At 48.0% G+C, this 22,791-nt stretch overlaps 1 protein-coding gene across 5 annotated transcripts in view; it reads left to right on the plus strand.

Annotated features, from left to right (window-relative positions):
• The window catches only part of ZC3H4 (zinc finger CCCH-type containing 4), a 339,067-nt gene that overhangs the window by 108,273 nt on the left and 208,003 nt on the right, over window positions 1-22,791 (plus strand). For all 5 annotated transcript variants that reach the window (XM_033954008.1, XM_033954004.1, XM_033954006.1 and 2 more), the window contains exon 4: window positions 17,821-18,049. In XM_033954008.1, coding sequence (XP_033809899.1) covers window positions 17,821-18,049 — 229 coding nt within the window. The remainder of the gene's footprint in view (window positions 1-17,820; window positions 18,050-22,791) is intronic.

A 22,791-nucleotide genomic window follows, 5' to 3' on the forward strand; every position in this document is an offset into this window, starting at 1 on the left:
AAGGAAGAAAGATTGGATGCACAGTCAGAAGAAGAAAGTGCAACCAGAGACTCATGAAATCACCAAATAGCAAAGGTAGGAAAAATGATTTTATTTTCAATTTAGTGATCCTGTATATAGCATTAAGATAAGAAACAATATATGCAGTGTTAGATTTGTTTTATAATGGTTTTGCGGCTCCAAGTTTTTTTTTCTTTTCGAAAACGGGTCCAAGTGGCTCTTTATGTCTTAAAGGTTGCAGACCCCTGTCTTAGCCTGTGCTGGATGTCCTGGAGGCATCTCGGAAGGAGTCCACTCGCCAATGTTACCATCAGAAGTGGACCCGCCTCCTTATCTGCTGTACTGGACTATCTGTTACACTTGTCTGGCGCTGGACTCATGTCCTCTTCAATTCGAGTCCACCTTAGTACCATTGCTGCTTTTCATCAGCCGATTGACGGGAAGCCTAGCTCTGTTCATCCTGTGGTTTCCCGCTTCATGAAAGGCCTTTTCCATGTTCATCCGCCCCTTAAACCTCCTCCTGTGGTTAGGGATTTTAACGTGGTCCTTGCTCGCTTGATGAAACCCCCGTTCGAGCTGCTAGTGCTGGCTCACTTTAAGTTTCTTACTTGGAAGGTTGTGTTTCTTACTGCTCTAACTTCTGCCCGTCGGGTCAATGAGCTTCAAGCCTTGGTAGCGGACCCACCTTTCACTGTCTTCCATCATGATAAGGTGGTTTTCCGTACCCATCTTAAGTTCTTGCCTAAAGTTGTTTCTGAGTTTCACATCAACCAATCCATTGTTCTTCCTGTGTTTTTCCCGAAGCCCCATTCTCACCCTGGAGAAGTGGCTCTGCATTCTCTTGACTGTAAGTGTGTGCTGGCCTTCTACTTGAAGTACACCACTCCACATCGTTCTGCTCCCCAGCTGTTCCTCTCTTTCGATCCTATTCGCTTGGGTCGCTCTGTTTCTAAGCGGACCATTTCTAACTGGTTGGTCGCTTGCATCTCTTTCTGTTACACTCAGGCTGGTCTCTCCTTGCCGGGTCGAGTCACCGGCCCCAAGGTCAGAGCGATGGTGGCGTCTTTTGCTTTCCTCCGCTCTACTCCACTTGAGGAAATCTGTAAAGCTGCCACTTGGTCCTCGGTTCATAGGTTTACCTCACATTACTGTCTAGATACTTTCTCCAGACGTGATGACCATTTTGGCCAGTCTGTTTTGCATAATCTGTTCTCCTAAAATTGCCAACTCTTCCTCCATCCCATTCTGGTTAGCTTGGAGGTCTCCCACATGTTGAAAATATGCTGCCTGCTTGTCCTGGGATAAAGCACAGTTACTTACCATAACAGGTGTTATCCAGGGACAGCAGGCAGATATTCTCGCAACCCACCCAGCTCCCCGTGGTTAGCTTCTTTTCTAGCTATCTGAACTGAGGCCACGCTGAGGAGACGCGCACATGCGCGGGCCAATCGCAAGCTTGAAGGTCTTCAAGCAAGTTTGCTTGCGAAAACGTCCACTAGGGGGCTCCGTCGGTGACGTCACCCACATGTTGAGAATATCTGCCTGCTGTCCCTGGATAACACCTGTTACGGTAAGTAACTGTGCTATTTGGCAGCCCTTTTTGGACACTTTAACCCTGCATGCTCGTAGTCGTGTCTTAATTGGCAGACCCTGACTTGAGTTTTTGGTGTTCTTTGTCTTCACAGTCCTGGGATGGAGGGGGGGATGGGTGTTACGATGGAAAGTTAAATGCACTGATGATCTTTGTCATACTGTTTTGGTGAGTGTTTTGTTCTCTTTGATAGCTTTAATACTGTGCTGTATTGTACTTGACTGTATTTTGGTTGAGTGTTTTGTTCTCTTTGATAGCTTTAATACTTTGCTGTAAACTAAACTAAACTAAACCTTAGGTTTGTATACCGCATCATCTCCACATTAGTAGAGCTCGGCACGGTTTACAGGCGATGAGATAGAAAGGAACTACAATGAAAGATAGAGGTTTACAGGAGATGGGAAAGAAAGGAGCTACAATGAAGGGTTAGAGGACCAAGTATGAAGTGTTTTTTGATAGAGAATGACACGGTGGCGGTTTACCCGCGGCTACCGCATTTAGCCGCGGGTAACCCGCCGAAACGGTGAAAGAAATATAGCAGTGGCTGCGGGGACGGGGACAAGGCCATTCACCACCCCGTGGAGCGGTGAATGGTCTTTTCTCCGCAGTGAGGCATCAAGGATCGCGCGATCCCCGCAGCCCCCACCCGCCCGATGGTAGCGTTTAGCCCGCTCCCTCCCTCCAGCTCACCTTAGTTTGCAGGCTTTCTTTTTCGGCGACCTGCACGTTTTCAAAGAGCTGCGCACGCGCGGCTGCTCAGTATTGAATCTTCTGCTCTGACGCAACCGGAAACAGGAAGTTGCAGCAGAGCAGAAGATTGAACACTGAGCAGCCGCGCGTGCGCTGCTCTTTGAAAGCGTGCAGGTCGCTGAAAAAGAAAGCCTGCAAACTAAGGTGAGCTGGAGGGAGGGAGCGGGCTAAACGCTACCATCGGGCAGGCAGGGGCTGTGGGGACCGCGCGATCGCTCGTGTTACTGCCTCTGTTTAGCATTTCTTGTAGGAGTATGTTGTCCCATTTTGTTGTTTTATTTTGGTCAGATTGGTGATCTGATTTTTATAACCCCCCCAATGATTCTGTAATCCTATAATTCCTTCTCTGACCTTCATCCCTCAGCCTGACAGCAGTATTTGTTTTTTGTTTTTTAAATTGTGAAATAGTTTTATCTAATCAACGTGCTCTTTATAGTGGTGAGACAAGGGTTCGAGCAGAAAGCAGGAACAGGCTTTCCTCATTTAGGTCCTGAACCAGGCCTGCTCAAAGATCTGTTAACCAACCTTAGCCAACACCTCAAACAAATTAGTTATTTAAAATATTATATTGTCAGCCAGTTCCAGCTCACACTGGAAGGAGGGAGTGAAAGGGAAAAGAGGGAAAGAAAAACTCACAGCAGGAAAGAAAGGGGAGGACAGGCAGGTGAGCCAGATGCTGGAAGCAGGGGGGGAAGAAAGAGGGAGAGAAGCTAGATGGGGTTGAAAAGCAGAGACACACTGGTATGGAAGAGGAAGATAGGGGAAATCTGGACACAGGAAGGTAACAGAAAGAGGGGAAATTATGTGCATGGGGCATAGGGACAGAGACATAAAGGGGACATGCCATGGGGATGGTATATGAACACAGGGGGGGGGGCAATGGCACATACATAGGGGAGATATTAGAAATGGGGAAAATAGGAGCACAGAAGCGAGATGGTTTGTGGGGATGGGACAGGGACCGAGCTCGCAGGCTCCAGTGGCTTGCACAAATTACATTGTAACGTGCCACGAAAATAAGAGTGAGGAAGGTAGATAGATAGGCCACACGAGAGGAGCTGTAGGGTGGTAGAAAGGAACAGATGGTAAAGGAGAGAGGGAAGGGTGGTGGTGGAAAGGAATAGAACAGACATTGAAGGAGGGTGGAGAGGAACAGACCCTGAAGGGAAATGTGGAAGACAGAGTGGGGAGAAGATGCTGGAAGGGAAAAAGACAGATGCCAGACTATGGGGGAGCTGAGGGAAGAAGATGGGTGCTAGACCAATTGGGGGGGGGTGTGAAGGGAGAGGCACAGTAACAGCAAATGGAAGACACAGAGAGAAGACACACAGTGAATGGAAGGAATTGAATGAGAAGATGTGGAAAGTAGAAACCAGACAACAAAGGTAGAAAAATAAAATATATTTATTTATTTTTTTTTTCTTTAGGATAAAGTAGTATATTAGTTGTGTTGATAAAAATTTATAAACAAAGCCCTACCAGCTGAACATCTCTTTCTCTAGTTTAGCAGCAGGAGCTTTGATTTATAAGAAAGGAATAAGCTAAATATTACAGTACTAAGGCTTATATGGATGCTGCGGGGACGGTGACGGGGCGGTGAATGGGATGGCAGTGGCGGTGACGGGGCGGTGAAATGGATGGCGGTGACGGGGCGGTGAAGGGAACGGCGATGACGGGGCGGTGCAGAGGATGGGGGGACGGGGACAGGGCGGTGACGGGGACAGATTTTTTCCCCGTGTCATTCTCTAGAGGCTTAGGATATTATAAATGGAAAAAGAATCAGGTTTTTGAGAATAGCCAGGTCTTCAGATGTTTGCGGAAAAGTTGGAGGGAGCTCATGTTCCGTAGAGGGGAAGAAAGGTTGTTCCAGAGCTCGGTGATTCTGAATGGAAGGGAGGTCCCTAGTTTTCCTTTATGGGAGATGCCTCTTACTGAGGGGAAGGATAGTTTTAATTTGTGGGTAGATCTGGTGGTATTAGAGTTTGAGGAGTTCCAAGAAAGAGGGATACATGAAAGGAGGATCCCATGTAGGATTTTGAAAGCTAGACAGGCGCATTTGAAGTGGACCCTGGCGATTATTGGTAGCCAGTGAAGTTTGGACAGAAGCGGAGAGACATGGTCAAATTTACTTGCGAAAATCAGCTTGGCCACGGCATTCTGAATCCGCTGGAGTCTATGAAGGTTTTTCTTAGTTAGGCTTAAGTAGATAGAGTTGCAATAATCCAATCTGGAAGGGATGATGGATTGGACAAGGACGGTAAAGTGATTTTGATGGAAACAGGATCTAACTTTCCTCAGCATGTGAAGGCTGAAAAAGCATTTTTTTACCAAGGAATTGAGGTGGTCTTTGAAGGACAATGATGAATCAATAATGATGCCCAGAATATTGCTTGAGAACTCAAGCTGCAGAGTGGAGCCAGAGGGCAGAGAGAAGGAGGAGGGTAGTTGGTTAAGTTTTGGACCAAGCCAAAGGAGTCTTGTTTTGGACTCGTTTAGTTTCATTTGAACAATGCGGGCACAGGATTGGAGGTTCGTTATACTGGAGGCTATGTTCTCAGAAAGGTTGGTGAGGTTCGAATCAGTCTCCAGGAGGACGAGGATGTTGTCAGCATAAGTGTAAATAGTTTCAAGGGGGGATAGGTGGAGGAGTTTTAGTGAGGTCATGTAAATGTTGAAAAGGATGGGAGATAGAGGTGAACCTTGCGGGACTCCACATAACGGTTTCCAGGGGGAGGATGAGGTGCCATTCATGTTGACAGCGTAAGAACGAGAAGGTAGGAATTTTGAGAACCAGTCAAGGACTGTGAAGTTAATACCTACCTCAGAGAGTTGGTATACGAGAATGTCATGATGGACAACGTCGAAGGCGGCGGAAAGGTCGAATTGTAGGAGAACGGCAAACTTATTTCGAGAATGAAGTTGTTGAACCTTTGAGATCAAGGAGGTCAATAGGGATTCGGTGCTGAAGTTGGGACGAAAGCCATATTGGTAAGGGAGAAGAATAGAGAATCTCTCTAAGTATGATGAGAGTTGGGTAGATATGATAGACTCTAGCATCTTGGTTAAGAGAGGAATATTTGCTATTGGGCGATAGCTGGATGGTGTGGAAGGGTCTAGGTCAGATTTTTTCAGTAGAGGGGTCAAGGCAATATGACCCATTTCTGGGGAAAAAAGGCCCGAATGTAGGGCGGAGTTTATGAGTTTGGTAATAGCAGAGATGGCCAGTGCGGGAATTTTCTCGTATAGGTAGGAGGGGAATGGGTCCAAGGAACAGTTGCAGGATTTCAGTTTGAGGCAGAGTTTGAAAACCAGGGATTCAGATATGTGCTCAAAGGTGGTCCAGGATCTGTCGGCTGGGATAGAGTTGGAGACCGTTTGGGTAGAACTGTAGTCGGCGGTTATTAGGGAGTTGTAGGAGACTGAAGGTGGGAAGGAGCATCTCAGGGTAGAGACCTTTTCGTTGAAGAATTTTGCCAGAGCATCAGCTGAGGGAGAGGAGGGGAGCAAGGTGGGACCTTTTTTGGAGGTTAAGGAGCGCCAGATATTAAATAGTGTACTACTCTGGTTGTTGGATCTGGAGATTTTTTCGCTGTAGAAGTTCTTCCTAGCTTTTTTTACCACTGTATTGTACAGCTTAATATTGACTCTCCAGGACTGTCTATCTATAGGGGATTTAGATTTTTTCCAAATGCGTTCCAGGGCTCAACATTTTTGCTTTAGTTCTCTGTGATATGGGAGGTACCAAGGGGCCTTGCGGGGGTAGGAGATGGATTTAGTGGAGAGAGGGGCGAGGGAGTGGTAGGTGGACTCAGAGAGAGCAACCCAGTTATGCCAATTAGCTTCTGAGTCTGCAGGCTTAGGAGCGGAGGAGAATAGGTTGAGAAATTTAGACCAGAACAGATCGCTTATAATTTTTTTGCGGTAGGTAATGGAATTGGAACTGCGGGGTGGAGCCCCAAGGTGCGACATGAAGATGGGGAGACAGAAAGCCCCTAGGAAGTGGTTGGACCAGGGGACATGATCCCAGTGGATGTCATCGGCTGAAGTTTTGTAAGTGGTAAGATCGAGGAAACTAATGAGGTCTAGTGTGTGTCCCTTTTCATGGGTTGGGGATGGAGCAGGGGGGGAGGGGAAGCCAAGGGAGGTGAGGAAGCTAATAAACTCAACCGTATTCTTGCTGGTGATGTCATCTAGGTGGAGATTGATGTCCCCAATGATCAGTAGTCTTTTGAAATTTGAGGAAGGCATTTGTTATGGTCTAGAGGACGAGATTGGAGGATTTGTTCCAAGGTGTAGGTGGGCGATAAAGAAGCAGGATGCCCAGTGGGTGAGGGTGGAATTCATCATTGACAGAGGCTAGCATATATTCTAGTGAGGTGTGGCTATCCTTTTCGAGGAGCTGGACATCGAAGAAAGATTTGTAGAGAAATGCTAGGCCACCTCCTTTACGGTTAGTTCTGGGTGAGAAGAGGCCTTGGTAGCCGTGGGAGCAGAGTTCGTTTTGTGTAAAAAGATCATCTTTTGAAATCCATGATTCCGTGATGCATAGGAATCTGGGGTCAGAGTCCTCGAGAAGATCCTTCAGAATTTGAATCTTGTTGCAAGCGGATCTGACGTTGCAATAAAGTGTTGGGACTAGGGTGAGAGAGTCGAATGCGAGGTTGGGGAGATTGGCAGGGGGAACAGACTTTAAAGAGGCATGGTTAATTCTACGAAGGTTTTTTTTTTTTGGAGGGATGAGATCTGGTGCGAATCAGAGTGGGGATTTTGAGGCCAGGCCAGATATTATTGAAATTCGTGGAATCCAGGAGGTTGGGAGATGGAGGTATTAAGCAGAGAGTGGTGTTACGAGAAGAGCACAGTAGAAGGAGGAAGAGCCAAGAGGGGGGCTTCATGGTGAAAGAAGGGGAGCTTTGGGGTTGGGGGGGTTTGGTGGTTTTTTTTGTTTGTTTTTTAGGGAGAGCTTGAACGGAGGAAGGACTAGGCGACTTGGCATCTGAGCAGGGAAAGGCTAATGCAGGATCCGATCCTTAGTGGTGGAATCACTTTAGTATATACATTGTTTTGTGGGGGGACCTGGGAAGGACGTCAGCTCAAGGTGAGGCTAGGGCTAAGCTCAACTGATATCTGGTGGTTTCGAGAGGGATCAGGGTCGGGAGGGATCTAAGCGACTAGGTAGGGAGAGGACTAGACACCCTTAACAAAGCCAGGGGAACTTATGGGTAAAGGAGAAAACTTATACTTAGCAGGTGGATAGAGTCATGTAAGAAACATAGAAAAAAGGTCAAGTATAGCATCAGATCCCGGGGGGTAATTCAGACAATCCTTCGGAGGAAGGAGAGAGCAGGATGGAGTTGAGTTTCCTCCTTCCTCTGCCGTGGGAAATTGTTGGGGAGGAAACTTTCGGCAGCCCAGGGCTGAAGAAGGATCAGACGCTAAGGTAGAATCCGACGCTGGAACAAGTAGAGTCAGCCTGAGCAATCCTGCGAGGCAGGAAGCTTTTTCTGCAGTCTCGGTGGGCTGGAGGGAAGCAGGGGCTCTAAGAGAACAGAGGCAGAGCCTTCCTGCTTGAGCGGCACCAGGCGGAGGAAGGAGGGACAAGATGGAGGAAAGCTTCCTCCTTCCTCTGCCTTGGAAAAGTCGCTGGGGTGAGACTTTCGGCGGCCTTCAGAGGGCTGAAGAAAAATCCAATGCTGATGAATCCAATGCTGGAATGAGCAGAGTCGGCCCGAACAATCCTGCAAAGGCAGGAAGCTTTTTCTGCGGTCCTGGTGGGCTGGAGGCAGCAGGGGCTTTCTTGATTTTGGCTTTCGTTTGCAAAAGCAGAAATCTAGGGCTGCTCGAGGGAAACCAGCGGAGGAGGAAATTGCAAGAATAAAAACTTTCCCCCCATCACAAAGTTATTCTAGGCAAATGGTCGTTTGGATTTCCATACAGGTCGTAGGTTTGCAGCTGATTTTGGCTGTATTGTTGTACTTGACTATATTTTCTTGCAAATTTAATAAATATGATTGGAAAAAAAAAAAGTGCATCGCCACTTTAAGATATTTAGAAAGTTTGCGATAGCCCGCTGTGGCTCCCAGAAAATAGGACTCTCTGTACAAAATCATTTCTTCTCCTGGGTTTGACAAACCAGCAGCCTCAGCATCAAATTGCACGAGAGAAACAAAATTCCTGGAGACGGTGAAGGACTGTTTCATGGAACAGCTGGTCACAGAACCAACATGAGGAGATGCCACTCTTGACCTAATCTTCAACGGGCTAGGGGGACCCGCAAAGGAGGTGGTAGTACTAGCCCCACTAGGAAACAGCGATCACAATATGATCCAGTGCAAGCTAGAAATAGGAACATCAAACTTGAAAAGAACCACAACAGCACTCAATTTCAGAAAAGGAAATTACAAGGCCATGAAGAAAAAGGTGGGAAAGAAGCTCAGCAACAGCTCAGGGAAGATGGAGACCATTGAGGAAGCCTGGGCCCTACTCGAGGGCACGGTGCACGAAGCACAAAACCTATACGTCCCCAGGTTTAGGAAAGGGTGCAAAAAGAATTGAACCAAAAACCCGGCGTGGATAACAAATGCAGTGAAAAAGGTGAAAGTGACAAAAAAACATCTTTCAGAAAATGGAAAAAGGACCAAACAAAGGACAACCAGAAGGAGCACAAAAGGCACCAAAAGGACTGTCACCGAGTGGTTAGGAAAGCAAAAACAGAATATGAGGAGAGACTGGCGGGGGAAGCAAGAAACTTCAAACCATTCTTCATGTATGTGAAGGGGAAACAACCAGCCAGGGAGGAAGTGGGACCATTAGATGATGGAGACAGGAAGAGAGTGGTAAAGAAGGAAAAAGAGATAGCTGAAAGGTTAAACAAGTTCTTCTCGTCAGTCTTCACGAGAGAGGACACATCCAATATCCCAGAACCGGAGGAGATCATAAACGGAGACCATGATGAAAAGCTGGTCCAACTAGAGGTAAGCAAAGAGGATGTCCTCAGACAGATAAACAGACTGAAGAGCAACAAATCACCAGGTCCGGACGGTATCCACCCAAGGGTACTAAAAGAACTGAGAAATGAAATAGCGGAAACACTTCACCAAATATGAAACCTATCCTTAAAAACTGGGGAGATCCCAGAAGACTGGAAAATAGCAAACGTCACGCCATCTTTAAGAAGGGATCAAGGGTGACCCAGGAAACTACAGGCCAGTGAGCTTGACCTCGGTTCTGGGAAAGATGATGGAAGCACTGGTTAAGGACACAATCTGCAAACACATAGAAAACAATGGTCAACTGAAGGCGAGCCAGCACGGCTTCTGCAAGGGAAGGTCGTGCCTCACGAACCTGCTGTACTTCTTTGAGGGAATAAACAGCCAGATGGATAAAGGGGAATCCATAGACATCATTTACCTTGACTTCCAAAAAGCCTTCGACAAGGTACCTCACGAACGACTGCTTAAGAAGCTGTGGAGCTACGGGGTGCAGGGGGATGTCCACCGATGGATCAAACACTGGCTGGCAGGCAGGAAACAGAGAGTTGGAGTAAAAGGCCATTACTCAGACTGGCAATGGGTCACGAGCGGAGTTCCACAGGGGTCAGTGCTGGGACCACTCCTGTTCAATATATTTATTAACGACCTGGAGACGGGGACGAAATGTGAGGTTATTAAATTTGCTGATGACACCAAACTCTGCAGCAGAGTTAGAATCACGGAAGACTGTGAAGACATGCAAAGGGACTTAACGAGACTGGAAGAGTGGGCAAAAAAGTGGCAAATGAGTTTTAACATAGAGAAATGCAAGGTCATGCATGTAGGGAAAAATAACCCGATGTTCAGCTACAAAATGGGGGGGATCATTACTAGGGGTGAGCAACCTTGAAAGAGACCTGGGGGTGATGGTGGACACAACACTGAAAGCATCAGCACAATGTGCAACAGCCTCAAAGAAAGCGAACAGAATGCTGGGTATCATGAAAAAGGGTATCACAACCAGGACAAAGAAAGTCATCATGCCGCTGTATCGTGCAATGGTGCGCCCACATCTGGAGTACTGTGTCCAGTACTGGTCGCCGTACCTCAAGAAGGACATGGCAGTACTTGAGGGGGTCCAGAGAAGAGCGACTAAACTGATAAAAGATATGGAAAACTTTTCATACGCTGACAGGTTGAAAATGCTGGGGCTGTTCTTCCTGGAAAAGCGGAGACTTAGAGGAGACATGATAGAAACCTTCAAAATCCTGAAGGGCATAGAGAAGGTAGACAGGGACAGATTCTTCAGACTGCATCTTAAGGGGTAGGGAGAGACCTTGATCAAAGGGAAGATGAAATGGAACAGATGAACTGGAGGGGGAGAGGGAAAAGGGGCTGCTTTGGGGGGAGGGGTGTGCTGGGAGGCAGACAGCTTTGCTTGGGAGGGAGAAGACAGAAGGGGGGCCACGGAGAGACAGTCAGGGAGGAACTGGAGGGGGAGAGGGAAAGGAGGCTGCTTTGGGGGAAGGGGTATGCTGGGAGGCAGACAGCTTTGCTTGTGGGGAACCACAAGTACAAGGGGTCACTCGGAGAAACTGAGAGGGGACAGGTTTAGAACAAATGCTAGGAAGTTCTTTTTTACCCAGAGGGTGGTTGACACATGGAACACGCTTCCGGAGGTTGTGATAGGCCAGAGCACATTACAGGGGTTCAAGGAAGGTTTAGATAGGTTCCTAAAGGATAAGGGGATTGAGGGGTACAGATAGAAGTAGAGGTAGGTTATAGAAATGGTCAGAAACCACTTCACAGACAATAGACCTGATGGGCCGCCGCGGGAGCGGACCACTGGGCGCGATGGACCTCTGGTCTGACCCGGTGGAGGCAACTTCTTATGTTCTTATCAGTCCCTGGTGGTAGAATCAACTTTGAAAAAATCGTCTCCATCCAGAGTTTTTGCCTCGGTACCCCCAGAACGAGAGGAGCGCACTATGGACAAGTTTGGCCATCGCCTATACCACATTGGCTAATAGAGTCTTCAACTTCAATTTCTATATTTCATGCCATGTCAAGCATTTAGTTAAGAAATTGTCTTCTTTTGAAAGATACATTCCTTCAAGCAATTGCAGAATTTTCATCACATTTCTCGTGCTCTTGCCCTGGCCAGGAAGTATATGATGAGATTGGCTTATGATGCCTTTGAATTGTCTTCCAGAGCCTCGGCTATGTCAGTGGCAATGAGATATGTAGCATGGCTCAGAGTTTTTGATATGGATTTCAACCTCCAGGATAGATTGGCAAACATTCCATGCTTGGGTGATGAGCTATTTGGTGACTCTGTTGAAAATGCCACTCAAAAGCTTACGGATCATGAAAAACATTGGCATGCTTTAGTGAAATCCAAGTATAAGCCTTCAACTGCCAAGCCTTTTAAGTCTTCCTATCAGAATATTGTTTCTTTTTATACTTTAATTAAATAAGTTCAGTATAAAATCATAACTATTTGAGGCTTGTGCGGATGAGATCAGACGGTTTGTGGGGACGGGGCGGGGACTGAGCTTGCAGGGATGGAGCAGGGACAGGAACTGAATTCATGGGGACAGGAACCAAGCTCGAGGGGATGTGGACAGATTTTTCCCCCGTTATTCTCTATTATTAATCACTAGTGTTTAAGCCCGTTACATAAACGGGTGCTAGAAAGCAGCCCCCTTTCCCTCTCCCCCTCCAGTTCCTCCCTGACTGTCTCTCCGTGGCCCCCTTCTTTCTCCCCCCCCAAGCAAAGCTGTCTGCCTCCCAGCACATCCCTCCCCCCAAAGCAGCCTCCTTTCCCTCTCCCCCTCCAGTTCCTCCCTGACTGTCTCTCCGTGGCCCCCTTCTGTCTTCCCCCCCAAGCAAAGCGGTCTGCCTCCTAGAAGACCCCTCCACCAAAGCAGCCCCTTTCCCTCTCCCCTTCCAGTTCATTCCTGACTGTCTCTCCATGGCCCCCCTTCTGTCTTCCCCCTCCCAAGCAAAGCTGTCTGCCTCTCAGCACACCCCTTCCCCCAAAGCAGCCCCCTTTCCCTCTCCCCCTCCAGTTCATCTGCTCCATTTCATCTTCCCTTTGATCAAGGTCTCTCCCTACCCCTTAAGATGCATTATCTCTCACCTCCCAATTCTGGCCCCCGTAATTTAGCATAGCTGTCTCATTACCGCCACAGCTCTCTTCCCCTGTCCAGATTTTTTCCCCTTGTCTTTCTTTGGTTAATCCTCTTCACTCAGGAAAAAGATCGGCACTCTTCCTTGCTCTTCCCTCAATTTCTCTCCACTTTGGTCCAGTATTTCATACCCTCTTCTCCCCCTCCCCTTTCGCGGGTCGGGCGTCATCCTTACATTGTCCACTCCCCGCTGGTATGCAGGTCGGCGAGTCACTGGCAGAGCCAGCAAAATACAGGCTGCTTCCGGGAATCATGGAAGAGAGGCTGCCGCTGTTCCTCCTCGCCTGCCTTTGTGTCCCCTTGCTGCTGGACGGCGGCAGCGCCCTGGAGCTGCACTTTTTGGGCCTCGAGGCCGAAGTGGCACTCAACCTGTCGCTGAGGGCGGACTGGACACGAAATTTGTGGTGTCGGAAAGGCTCTGGACGCGAGCTGGGAGGAAGAACGGCAGTTGCTGAGGCTGCGGCCTCCCGGAAACTGCGCTTAGCTGCCCAGGAACCCCGTTACACTTTCGGTGCGCCTCCGGGTCCACATGCATGGCCCGCACTGCACACTCCAAAGAGGGGAGCAGAAGGAACGGCGGCAGCAACAGCGGTTTGTTTCGCAGTGAGAGAGGGCAGGAGGGGGGAGAAGCTCACTGCCGCCGCGTTCTAAAATAGAATCCGGCCACGGATCACAAAACACAGCAGCAGGGAACACGAAACCCTAAGTGCGCATGTGCGCTTAGGATTTTATTATATAGGATTGTTCTATTTTCTGAGTTTAAAAGCAGAGCAGAATATATTGCTGGGGGAGTTCCCGTGCCTCTCCTTCTCTTTTCTTTCGTTTCAGTGGAGTTCGATTGCTTTGGTACCAACTGAGAAGGATGCTGTTCTCTATTGCAGAAGGAGAGGAGTTTCAGGTTCTTAAAGTGATACGCACCTGCAGTTCATGGGAAATGGGAATCAACAGCTCAAGTAGGGACTCCTGTGTATCCTAACAGAACCCAGATTATAGATATATTGAAAACCAGAGCAACTTTGGGGTCTCCAGAATAAGTTTGGGAAATCCTTTCTTATATCTAAAAAAGTCTTCAGGGATCCAAGATGGTGGCCGCATCAGCGTGAGTGGTAGCTTGCCTTTTACTTTTGGATTTTCCTCTTGGGCAAATGTAAAGGTGTTTAGCAGTCATCAGTAGTTCGTTAGGATGATTATTTTCTGAGGCAGTGGAGAGACAAGTAACTCATCCAGAGTGTAGCCCTCTAGAACTGTTGGCTATTGGAGGAGGCCTGGGATATTGAGACCTGATGAGCCCATGTGGAAGGAGCTCACCAGTGGAACCAGTAGCTGTAAGTTCCCCAGTTGGTGCAGATGGGTTTCCATGGTTGAAAGGGACCATGGGAAACCGGCGCAGGGAATGAACATCAGTGTGAGAAGAAGCACTGGGTAGAAAAGCCACAGAGCTATCAGCAGGTGCAACTGGAGTAGAGCAGTCTGAGAAGTAGAGGCCCCCAGAACAGCCTGAGAAAGAAACATAAGTAGGCTTTGATGTGCTGAGTGATGTCATAATCAATTTGGCTATCTGTCTCTGATTTAGCCAAGACTGTTCTCCCGATAATAAATATATCACCCCTCAAGTTAAAAGTTTGGAATCTAGAATGACAGATAATGAATCTTTTTGATGGAATTACCTACTGCTGCAGAGAGAGACTTACAAAGCCGCGCTAGTGGCTGCCTTGCGCTAATGGCCCCGAAGCCCATAGAGATTTAAAGGGTTTTGGGAATGTTGCTGCGCGGCAGCTGCTAGCGCGGCTTTGTAAAAGAAGCCATTAGATTAGCAGCAAGCTATATCTGAATTGCAAGCTCTTTAATCTTCCCCTGTTAAGGATATTCCTGGGTAAAGTTTAAAACAGAAACTTTAGAAAAATATATGAGACTTTTTTGCATATTTTTATTAGACTTTCCCCATGTTGTGAAGAAATCTTAGAAGGAAATGCTATAGCAGTATTTTATTCCAGAACAAGCAGGCAGCCTATTCTCACATATGGGTGACGTCATCCACGGAGCCCGGATGCGGACAGCCTTGCAAGCAGATTTGCTTATAGAAACTAGAAGTTTTGAGTCAGCCGTACCACGCATGTGCGAGTGCCTTCCCGCCCAGCGCAGGGCAAGTCTCTTCAGTTCTCATTTTCTGCGGAGTCGAGAAGTCCGTCTTTGACTCTCTGCGTTTAACTTTGTTACTTTGTGCCTTCTCTCACCACAGTTTGTGTTTATTTTCTTCACGAATCGCCGTGTTCTTTTATTTATTTCTTGTTAAAAAAAAAAAAATTTTTAATTTAATTTCTTCAGTTCAACTGGCGGGGCAGGCCGCTTGGCCGCAGCCCGTGGGCTTCGACTTTGCGGCGGCTATAATTCCTTCTATGTCCCGGCCAGCAACAGGCTTCAAGAAGTGTAGCCAGTGCCAGTGTACGATTTCCCTCACAGATCCACACTGTTAGTGCCTCAAGTGCCTTGGGCCGGACCATCAACTGAAGTCGTGTGAGCGCTGTGCTACTCTTCAACCTTGAGCCCTTAAAAGTCGTCGGATTTTAGTGGAGAAGCTTTTTGGGATGAATTCTTCAACCACAACCTTGACTTCGAAAGCAGCCTCGGTTCCACCTTCGACCGAAGGTCCTCCTGGCTCCACAACTCCAACTTCGAGTCTCATCAGACCTTCCTGGTTTGCAGCAGCTCTTTCCTCGAGTACACCTGCTGTATCTTCCCCTGCATCCTCAGGTCAGATAGCTCAGCAGAAAGTTCCAGCAGTGGTAATCAAGGTTGCTAAGACTTCCAAGTCGAAGCACATTTCCACTGCCACTTTGGAACATCCAGCCAAAACAGGTGGTCCAGTTTCAGACGCGGATCCATCCTTGCCGGCTTCTTTCCAGACCATGTTAGAGAAGCAATTTATTCCGTTCCTAACTAATATGGGACCGAAGCTAGCTACTCTAATCCATCCTGGGCATTTTGCAGACTCCCGCAAGGTCGAGCCTCTTCCTATGCCTCAGACTGAAGCTACACACACTATGCAGGGAGCAGAGTCTCTGCGAGTGTCTGGTCTGGCATCTATGCACTTGAAGCAAGGAGCAGATTCTTTGCAAGTGCCTTGACAGGAATCCTCACACTCCATACAAGGATCAGAGTCTTTGGGAGTGCTTCGAGATTCCTCCACCAAGCCTCATGAGCTTCGATGGTCAAATACTTGGCAACTGAGTTTTAATGCCAAAAAGTGTAAGGTTATGCACCTTGGTAGCGGTAACCCCTGCAAACATACACCCTGAATGGTGAAACCTTAACAAGAACTGTCGCAGAACGGGACCTGGGTATAATCATTAGTGAAGATATGAAGACTATCAATCAAGTGGAGAAAACTTCAACCAAGGCTAGACAAATGCTGGGTTGCATCCGAAGAAGTTTTGTCAGCCGAAAGCCTGAAGTTGTACCGTTGTACAGGTCCTTGTGAGACCTCATCTGGAGTACTGTGTTCAGTATTGGAGGCCACATTATCAAAAGAATGTGAAGAGAATAGAATCGGTTCAGCGAATGGCCACTAAGATGGTCTCAGGACTCAAGAATCTCCCATATGAAGAACGTCTAAGCAGGCTGCAGTTATGTTCTGTCGAGGAACGCAGAGAGAGGGGAGACATGATAGAGACGTTCAAATATCTTTTAGGCCGAGCTGAGGTGGAGGAAGATATCTTTTTCCTTACAGGTCCCACGGCAACAAGAGGGCATCCGCTCAAACTCAAGGGTGGGAGGCTTCATGGCGACATCAGGAAGTATTTCTTCACCGAAAGGGTGGTTGATCGTTGGAATAATCTTCCACGCCAGGTAGTCGAAGCCAGCAACGTGCTCGACTTCAAGATGGGATAAACATATGGGTTCGCTCCAGGGAAATGCTTAGGGGAGGGTTCTTTGAGTGGGCAGACTTGTTGGGCCGTCGGCCCTTTTCTGCCGTCATACTCTATGTAATCACATTGACATCTGTACATGCGCAAAGGACCTTCAGATAGGCCCCGAGACGCCAGTGGGACATGCCAGCAGGGAAGAGGGCCTGGAGAGAAGGAGGCGCGCTGGTGCAAGCTGATTGCCTACAGGACGTGCCTCTTGCCACAAGAGGCACATCCTGTAGGCAGTCAGCCGGCGCCTCTCCTCCCCAGTGTGCCGTGGCACACCTGAAATCTCAGGAGGCACACAGTTTGCAATACAATGTCCTAGAGGAAAGGAGAGACGGGGAGATATGATTTAGATGTTCAAATACTTGAAAGGTATTAATGTAGAACAAAATCTTTTCCAGAGAAAGGAAAATGATAAAATCAGAGGACATGATTTGAGGTTGAGGGGTGGTATGGAGAGGGTGGTTGATGTCTGGAATGTGCTCCCAAGGGAAATGGTGGAGAAGAAAATGGTGACAGAGTTAAAAAAAAGTGTGGAGTAAACAAAGAGGATCTCGAATCAGAAAATAATGGCATATATTGAAGAACTAAGGCCAGTACTGGACAGACCTGCATGGCTATGTATATGGCCATTTATTTGAGGATGGATGGGGAGTTTTAGGTGGGCTGAAATGAGCTTTGATGGAGAATTCAGTAGATGGAACCTAAGCACAGTACTGTGCAGAGCTTTGGGTTCCAGCCTAGAAATAGCTAAGAAGGAAAATTTAAATTAAATCAGTAATTTTAAAGAGAGGGTAAGGTTGGGCAGACTGGATGGACCATTTGGGTCTTTATCTGCTGTCATCTACCGTGTTGCTATGCTATTCACTTATCTAAAAGGTACTGATATCCTACACACTGTACACTACACCTGGAATAATTTATTTATTATTTATTTAAAGTGCATTCAAAATGTTGACATCTAACTCATAATGAGGTGCAATAGGATGTACTTCAGCAATTGGTTAAAAGAGCAGATGTTCCTTCTTCTGTTTTATAACAAATGATTAATCACCAGCCATAGAGGAGCAGTGTATGAGGCATCTCTATCACAGAGTATAATCGCAGATACTGTAACAGCTGCTAGACCTCTCTGTCACTGCCCATTTTTCCTTCTCATACAATACTACAAACCCTGTTTGACTTTGGGCCATGCGATGATCTTTGACTAATGATTATTTAATTTCAGTTGAAACATTTTATAACTATACATCTATAAATTGAAAACTATCCTATTAAGTGATGTTACCTTTCATCTCTGCAGTAGATCTATTGTTGTCTTCATGCTTAAGAACTTCATTGATGATTTCTTTTGGATATTATAGAAGACTTTGTCCTCAGTAATTTTTTTTTCTTTTTCTTCAAAGTCCCACCAGCAATACCCTCCTCCCCCACCACACAATGCTCCATTAACGAAGAAGGGGTATGCTTCCATGGACAACAAGGGCTATGGCATGTATGAGGAATATGAGGGGGACCAGTATGGCGAGTATGAAGGCGAGGAAGAGGAAGAAATGGGGAAAGAAGACTATGATGACTTTACAAAAGAGCTGAACCAGTATAGAAGAGCCAAGGAAGGTACCAGCAGAGGGAGAGGTAACATCCTTTTAGAGGTCAAGGTCTATCTGAAAAGAAATGCTCAGGGTCAGAATTAAATCAAGCAAAAACATAAATTTATGTGTTTCAGTTCTTGTACAATAACCTCTGGAAGTTTCACGATAGGATTGTGTAACTCTTTCAGCCTTGACTGCAGGGAATTCACAATCAAATTCCAGCCCCTCCCTCTGAGGTCATATCCCTGTACACTCCCCTGGACTTCTAGTCTAGTTTCCTGCAGCCCAGCTGCAGGGTCTTGTTTCTTCTGCTTGTGATTCATTTTCAATTTCTAATCACTTTAATTTGTTTTTGGCGCAGGTCTTGCTTTTGTGTTGTAGATTCATCCTGCGGAGACATCCTTTGGCGGGAGATCGCAGTCTCTTATGTTTAGATTGTCTGCTTCTGAGGGGTTATCTGTTAGTAAAACTGCAGTAAGCCTCCTGGACAGCCTGCAGGACAGATCAGGGCTCCGATATCAGGAGCTAACTCACCCCGGGTTTGTCCGCTATGGGGAAGAGTGCAGGCTGCATAGTTCTGTGGAGTCTGGATCGGGAATTGCCGCTGCTGGATCAGACCAGTGGTCCATCATGCCCAGCAGTTCGCTCATACGGCAGCCCTCTGGTCAAAGACCAGTGCCCTACTGAGACTGAGACTAGCCCTACCAGCATACCTCCTTGTTCAGCAGGAACTTATCTAACTTTGTCTTGAATCCCTGGAAGGTGTTTTCCCCTATGACAGACTCCGGAAGAGTGTTCCATTTTTCTACCACTCTCTGGGTGATGAAGAACTTCCTTATGTTCGTACGGAATCTATCCCCTTTCAACTTGGAGAGAGTGAACAACCTGTCCTTATCTACTAAGTCTATCCCCTTCAATACCTTGAATGTTTCGATCATGTCCCCTCCCAATCTCCTCTGTTCAAGGGAGAAGAGGCCCAGTTTCTCTAATCTTTCGCTGTATGGCTGCTCCTCCAACCCCTTAATCATCTTAGTCACTCTTCTTTGGACCCTTTCGAGTAGTACCGTGTCCTTCTTCATGTACAGTGACCAGTGCTGTACGCAGTACTCCAGGTGAGGGCACACTATGGCCCGGTACAGCGGCATGATAACATTCTACGATCTGTTCGTGATCTCCTTCTTTATTATTCCTAGCATTCTGTTTGCCCTTTTTGCCGCCGCTGCCACTGCACATTGTGTGGATGGCTTCATCGACTTGTTGATCAGAACTCCCAAATCCCTTTCCTGGGAGGTCTCTCCAAGTACTGCCCCAGACATCCTGTATTCGTGCATGAGATTTTTGTTACCGACATGCATCACTTTACACTTGTCCACGTTGAATCTCATCTGCTATGTCGATGCCCATTCCTCAAGCTTGATTATGTCACATTGTAGATCTTCGCAATCCCCCTGCGTCTTCACTACTCTGAATAACTTCGTATCGTACCTTCCCTTTTTTTTGGGAGGTCCGAATAGTCACTGACTGGGGTGACCGGGCAGGTGAGGCAGTCAGAATAAGTTAAAAATCCAGTTTTCCCAGCTTCCTGAGGTAATAGATCTCCGTTCTTGCTTGTTAGCTTGCCTGCCAGTTCTGTTAATTGCAACACAGACACATTGAGTCCACTGCATGCATGTTTGTATTGGTGATTTTGGGGGTCTCCAAAAGTGGGTTTTGGGTGTTACCTTGCATGCCCTAACCCCCTCCCTCCTCTAAAAAAGCAAAATCGCTGTTTTCCCGGATTCCTTTTGTTTTTCCTTGGCTGTTTTAGGGTAAAATCGGCACCTGCGGCGGCCATCTTGGATTTTCTTCAAACTTTTTAAAAGTATATTTTTTGCACTTAGGAGCTTCGTTTTCGCAACAAACTTCTCAGATGGCCTCCTTGGGACTTGATGGCATGAATTTGTGCTTCATTTGCAGCGGATAGCTGGCGGTTTTGCAGCTGTGTATCATGTGCGCCGCGGGCCGTGAGGGGGGCGAGGTGTGAGTGTTTCTGCGCTGCGCTTCCCTCCTCCGGAGAGGCCCCCCTTGCCTCCTCTTCTACAGGAGACGAGTTTAGCACATCCGTACACCTCAAAAAGGGTGCGAATGGTGCAAAGAAACATAAGCGCAGTTCCAGGGGATAATCTCATACTTCTGCTAAGCACTCTAACCTGAGCCACGCAGAGCGTCCCTTGCCGCCAATGTTTATTTTCCACCTGAATTTGTAAAGTGATGTTTCAGGCTTTTCTGGTTAAAAAGTCTGTGCCTGCTTCTTCCACTCAGAATCCTGGGCAGCAGATGTGATCTGCCCCACCTCTGGATTCCTGCCTGTCTGGATGACCTCATGGCCAGTGTTCAGAACCTTAAGGCAAGGGTACTACACAGTTCTAAACCTCGCCCATCAGTTTGGGATAGCAGAATTTTTGGCCCTGTTGACGCCCTCACCGGGCCTCTGGCGAAAGGCTAACAATTAGATGCCCCCTCCAGACCTCACATTGGAGGTCCAGTACGACAACACTCTTCCAACATAACGTTGTCCTGCCCCCTTTAAGAAGCAGTTCTGACGCCAAGATTCTGGCGCTTCTCCCTTGTACTGGGGAGCGATTTTCGGCCTACCTACGAGAGTGGCAGAGGGTGACTTCGGACCGATGGGTCCTTGAGGTGCTCAGAAAGGGCCTCCAACTGCAGTTTTATCCATCCCTCGTTGGATTTCTTCCTGACTTCATCCACGGGCACGAAGTGTGCGGGCCACAGTTCGTAGATTGCTAGATCTGGCAGCAATAGACCCTGTCCCAAAGATTACTTGGACTCAGGGGGGATAATCATTATACTTCTTCGTGCCAGAGAAAGGCTTCACAGTTTGGAGACCTATTTGGGACCTAAAGGCAGTGATTGTCTTCCTGCAAATTCCGCATTTTTGGATGGCACAGGTGCGTTCAGTTGTAGCAGCAGTGGCGCCTGGGGAGTTCTTGGCTTCCTTGGATCTCACGGAGGCATTCCTCCACATTCCAATCTTTCCGGAACTCAGGAGGTTCCTGAGCGTCCATATGCTTGGGCAGCATTTCCTTTCGCAGTGCTGCCCTTTGGCTGGCATCAGCGCTCAGATCCTTCACCAAGGTCATGGTGGTACTCGCAGGGTGTGCTAGTATAGTACCGGGCCATAGTGTACCTGGATGACTGATCAGAGCTCCCTTGCTAGAGGAGGGCTGCAAGGAAGTCCACCAAGTGGTTCATCTGCTGGAGCGCCTCGGCTGGGTGATCAATCTGAAGAAGAGCCACCTCAACGCAGGAATTGGAGTATCTGGGAGTCTGGTTCCACATGGGCAGGAACCAGGTGTTTCTGCTGGACTCCAGGAAGTTCAAGCTACGGAGTACCATTCGGGCCATGTTGGAGGTTCAGGCTCTTTGGCCTGGGAGTACCTGCAGGTACTGGGTCTCATGGTTGTAAGTCTGGCCTCTTCAGCTGTCCCTCCTGACTCGATGGAATCTCCAGCGGGATTCGCTGGGTGTGACTCTGCTTTGGTTGGTGGTAGCCCACAGCAGCATGCTGTGATGGCTGATTCCTGTGACTCTGGACAGAGGGTTTCCTCTGCGAGTCTTGGTCTGGATGACCCTGACAATTTACGTAAGTCTGTCCGGCTGGGGGGCAGTTTGCAGATCTGTCCCGGCGCAAGGCCAATGGGCTGGGCTGGAGAGCAGATGGTCTTTAAATCGCCTGGGACGTCGAGCGATCTGCTTGGCCTTGTTGCAAGTTCAACAGTGTATTTATCCATCGGCAGGCTGTTTGCGTCTTCTCAGACAATGCGATGGCTATAGACTGTTATCTGTCAGGGGGATGTAAAGAGTCCGTTGCTGAGTCTGGAGGCTCAGTTGCTATTTTCTGGGGTGGGGGAAGCTTCTAGTGGTCTTGTTCGCTGCCCACAAGGCAGGTGTAGACAAAGTTCAAGCAGACTTTCTAAGGCCACGGATTCTGGACTGGGGAGAAGGGTCCTTGTCCAGATTGCCATTCCAGACAATCATCCGGTGGTGGGGCCATCCATCCATCACTGTGATGGCGTCAGTCAGGAACTGGAAGGAAAACTGATTCTTCAGCTGCCCCAGATAGGTCGGCAGCGAAGGACTGGATGTTCTGGTCCAATCTTGGCCCAGGGGGAGCTTATCTATGTTTTTCCCCCATGGCCCATGATAGAGTGTGTTATGAGCCGGATGGCCCTCATGTAGGCCTGGTGATTCTAGTGGCCCTTAACTGGCCCACTAGGCCATGGTCTGCAGACCTGGGGCAGTTGAGCATAGAGCAGGGTCTGCAGCTTCCCGGTCCTTAGCGGTTGCTCAGGCAGGGCCCATAGCGCTCCAAGGTCCGGACTGCTTTGGTCTTAGGCTTGGCTCTTGAGCGCATGGCATTGTCAACTAGGGGCTATTCTTCTGCGGTCCTCCCTACGTTTCTTCTGAGTAAGCGGTAATCGACTGTGTCAGCCTATGCGAAAGCCTGGAGGTGCTTTCAGGCTTGGTATGAGAGGGTTCCGGTGGATCTCTTGGCCCCTCCAGTGGCACAAGTTCTGGACTTCTTCAGGCTGGCCTCAGGATGGGTCTGGCGGTTTCTTCGCTCTGTGTTCGGATTGCGGGACTCTTGTGTTTGGGTCCTGCTGCTGCTCTCAGGGGTTCACTGGCATCTCACCCGGATGTTGTCCTCTTCTTGCGGGTGGTAGGGACACTATAGCCTCCTTTGCAGCTACCTTGTCCAACGTGGAACTTGAACTTGGTTCTCCA

This window comes from Geotrypetes seraphini, chromosome 8 (assembly GCF_902459505.1).
Source record: "Geotrypetes seraphini chromosome 8, aGeoSer1.1, whole genome shotgun sequence".
NCBI lineage: Eukaryota > Metazoa > Chordata > Amphibia > Gymnophiona > Dermophiidae > Geotrypetes > Geotrypetes seraphini.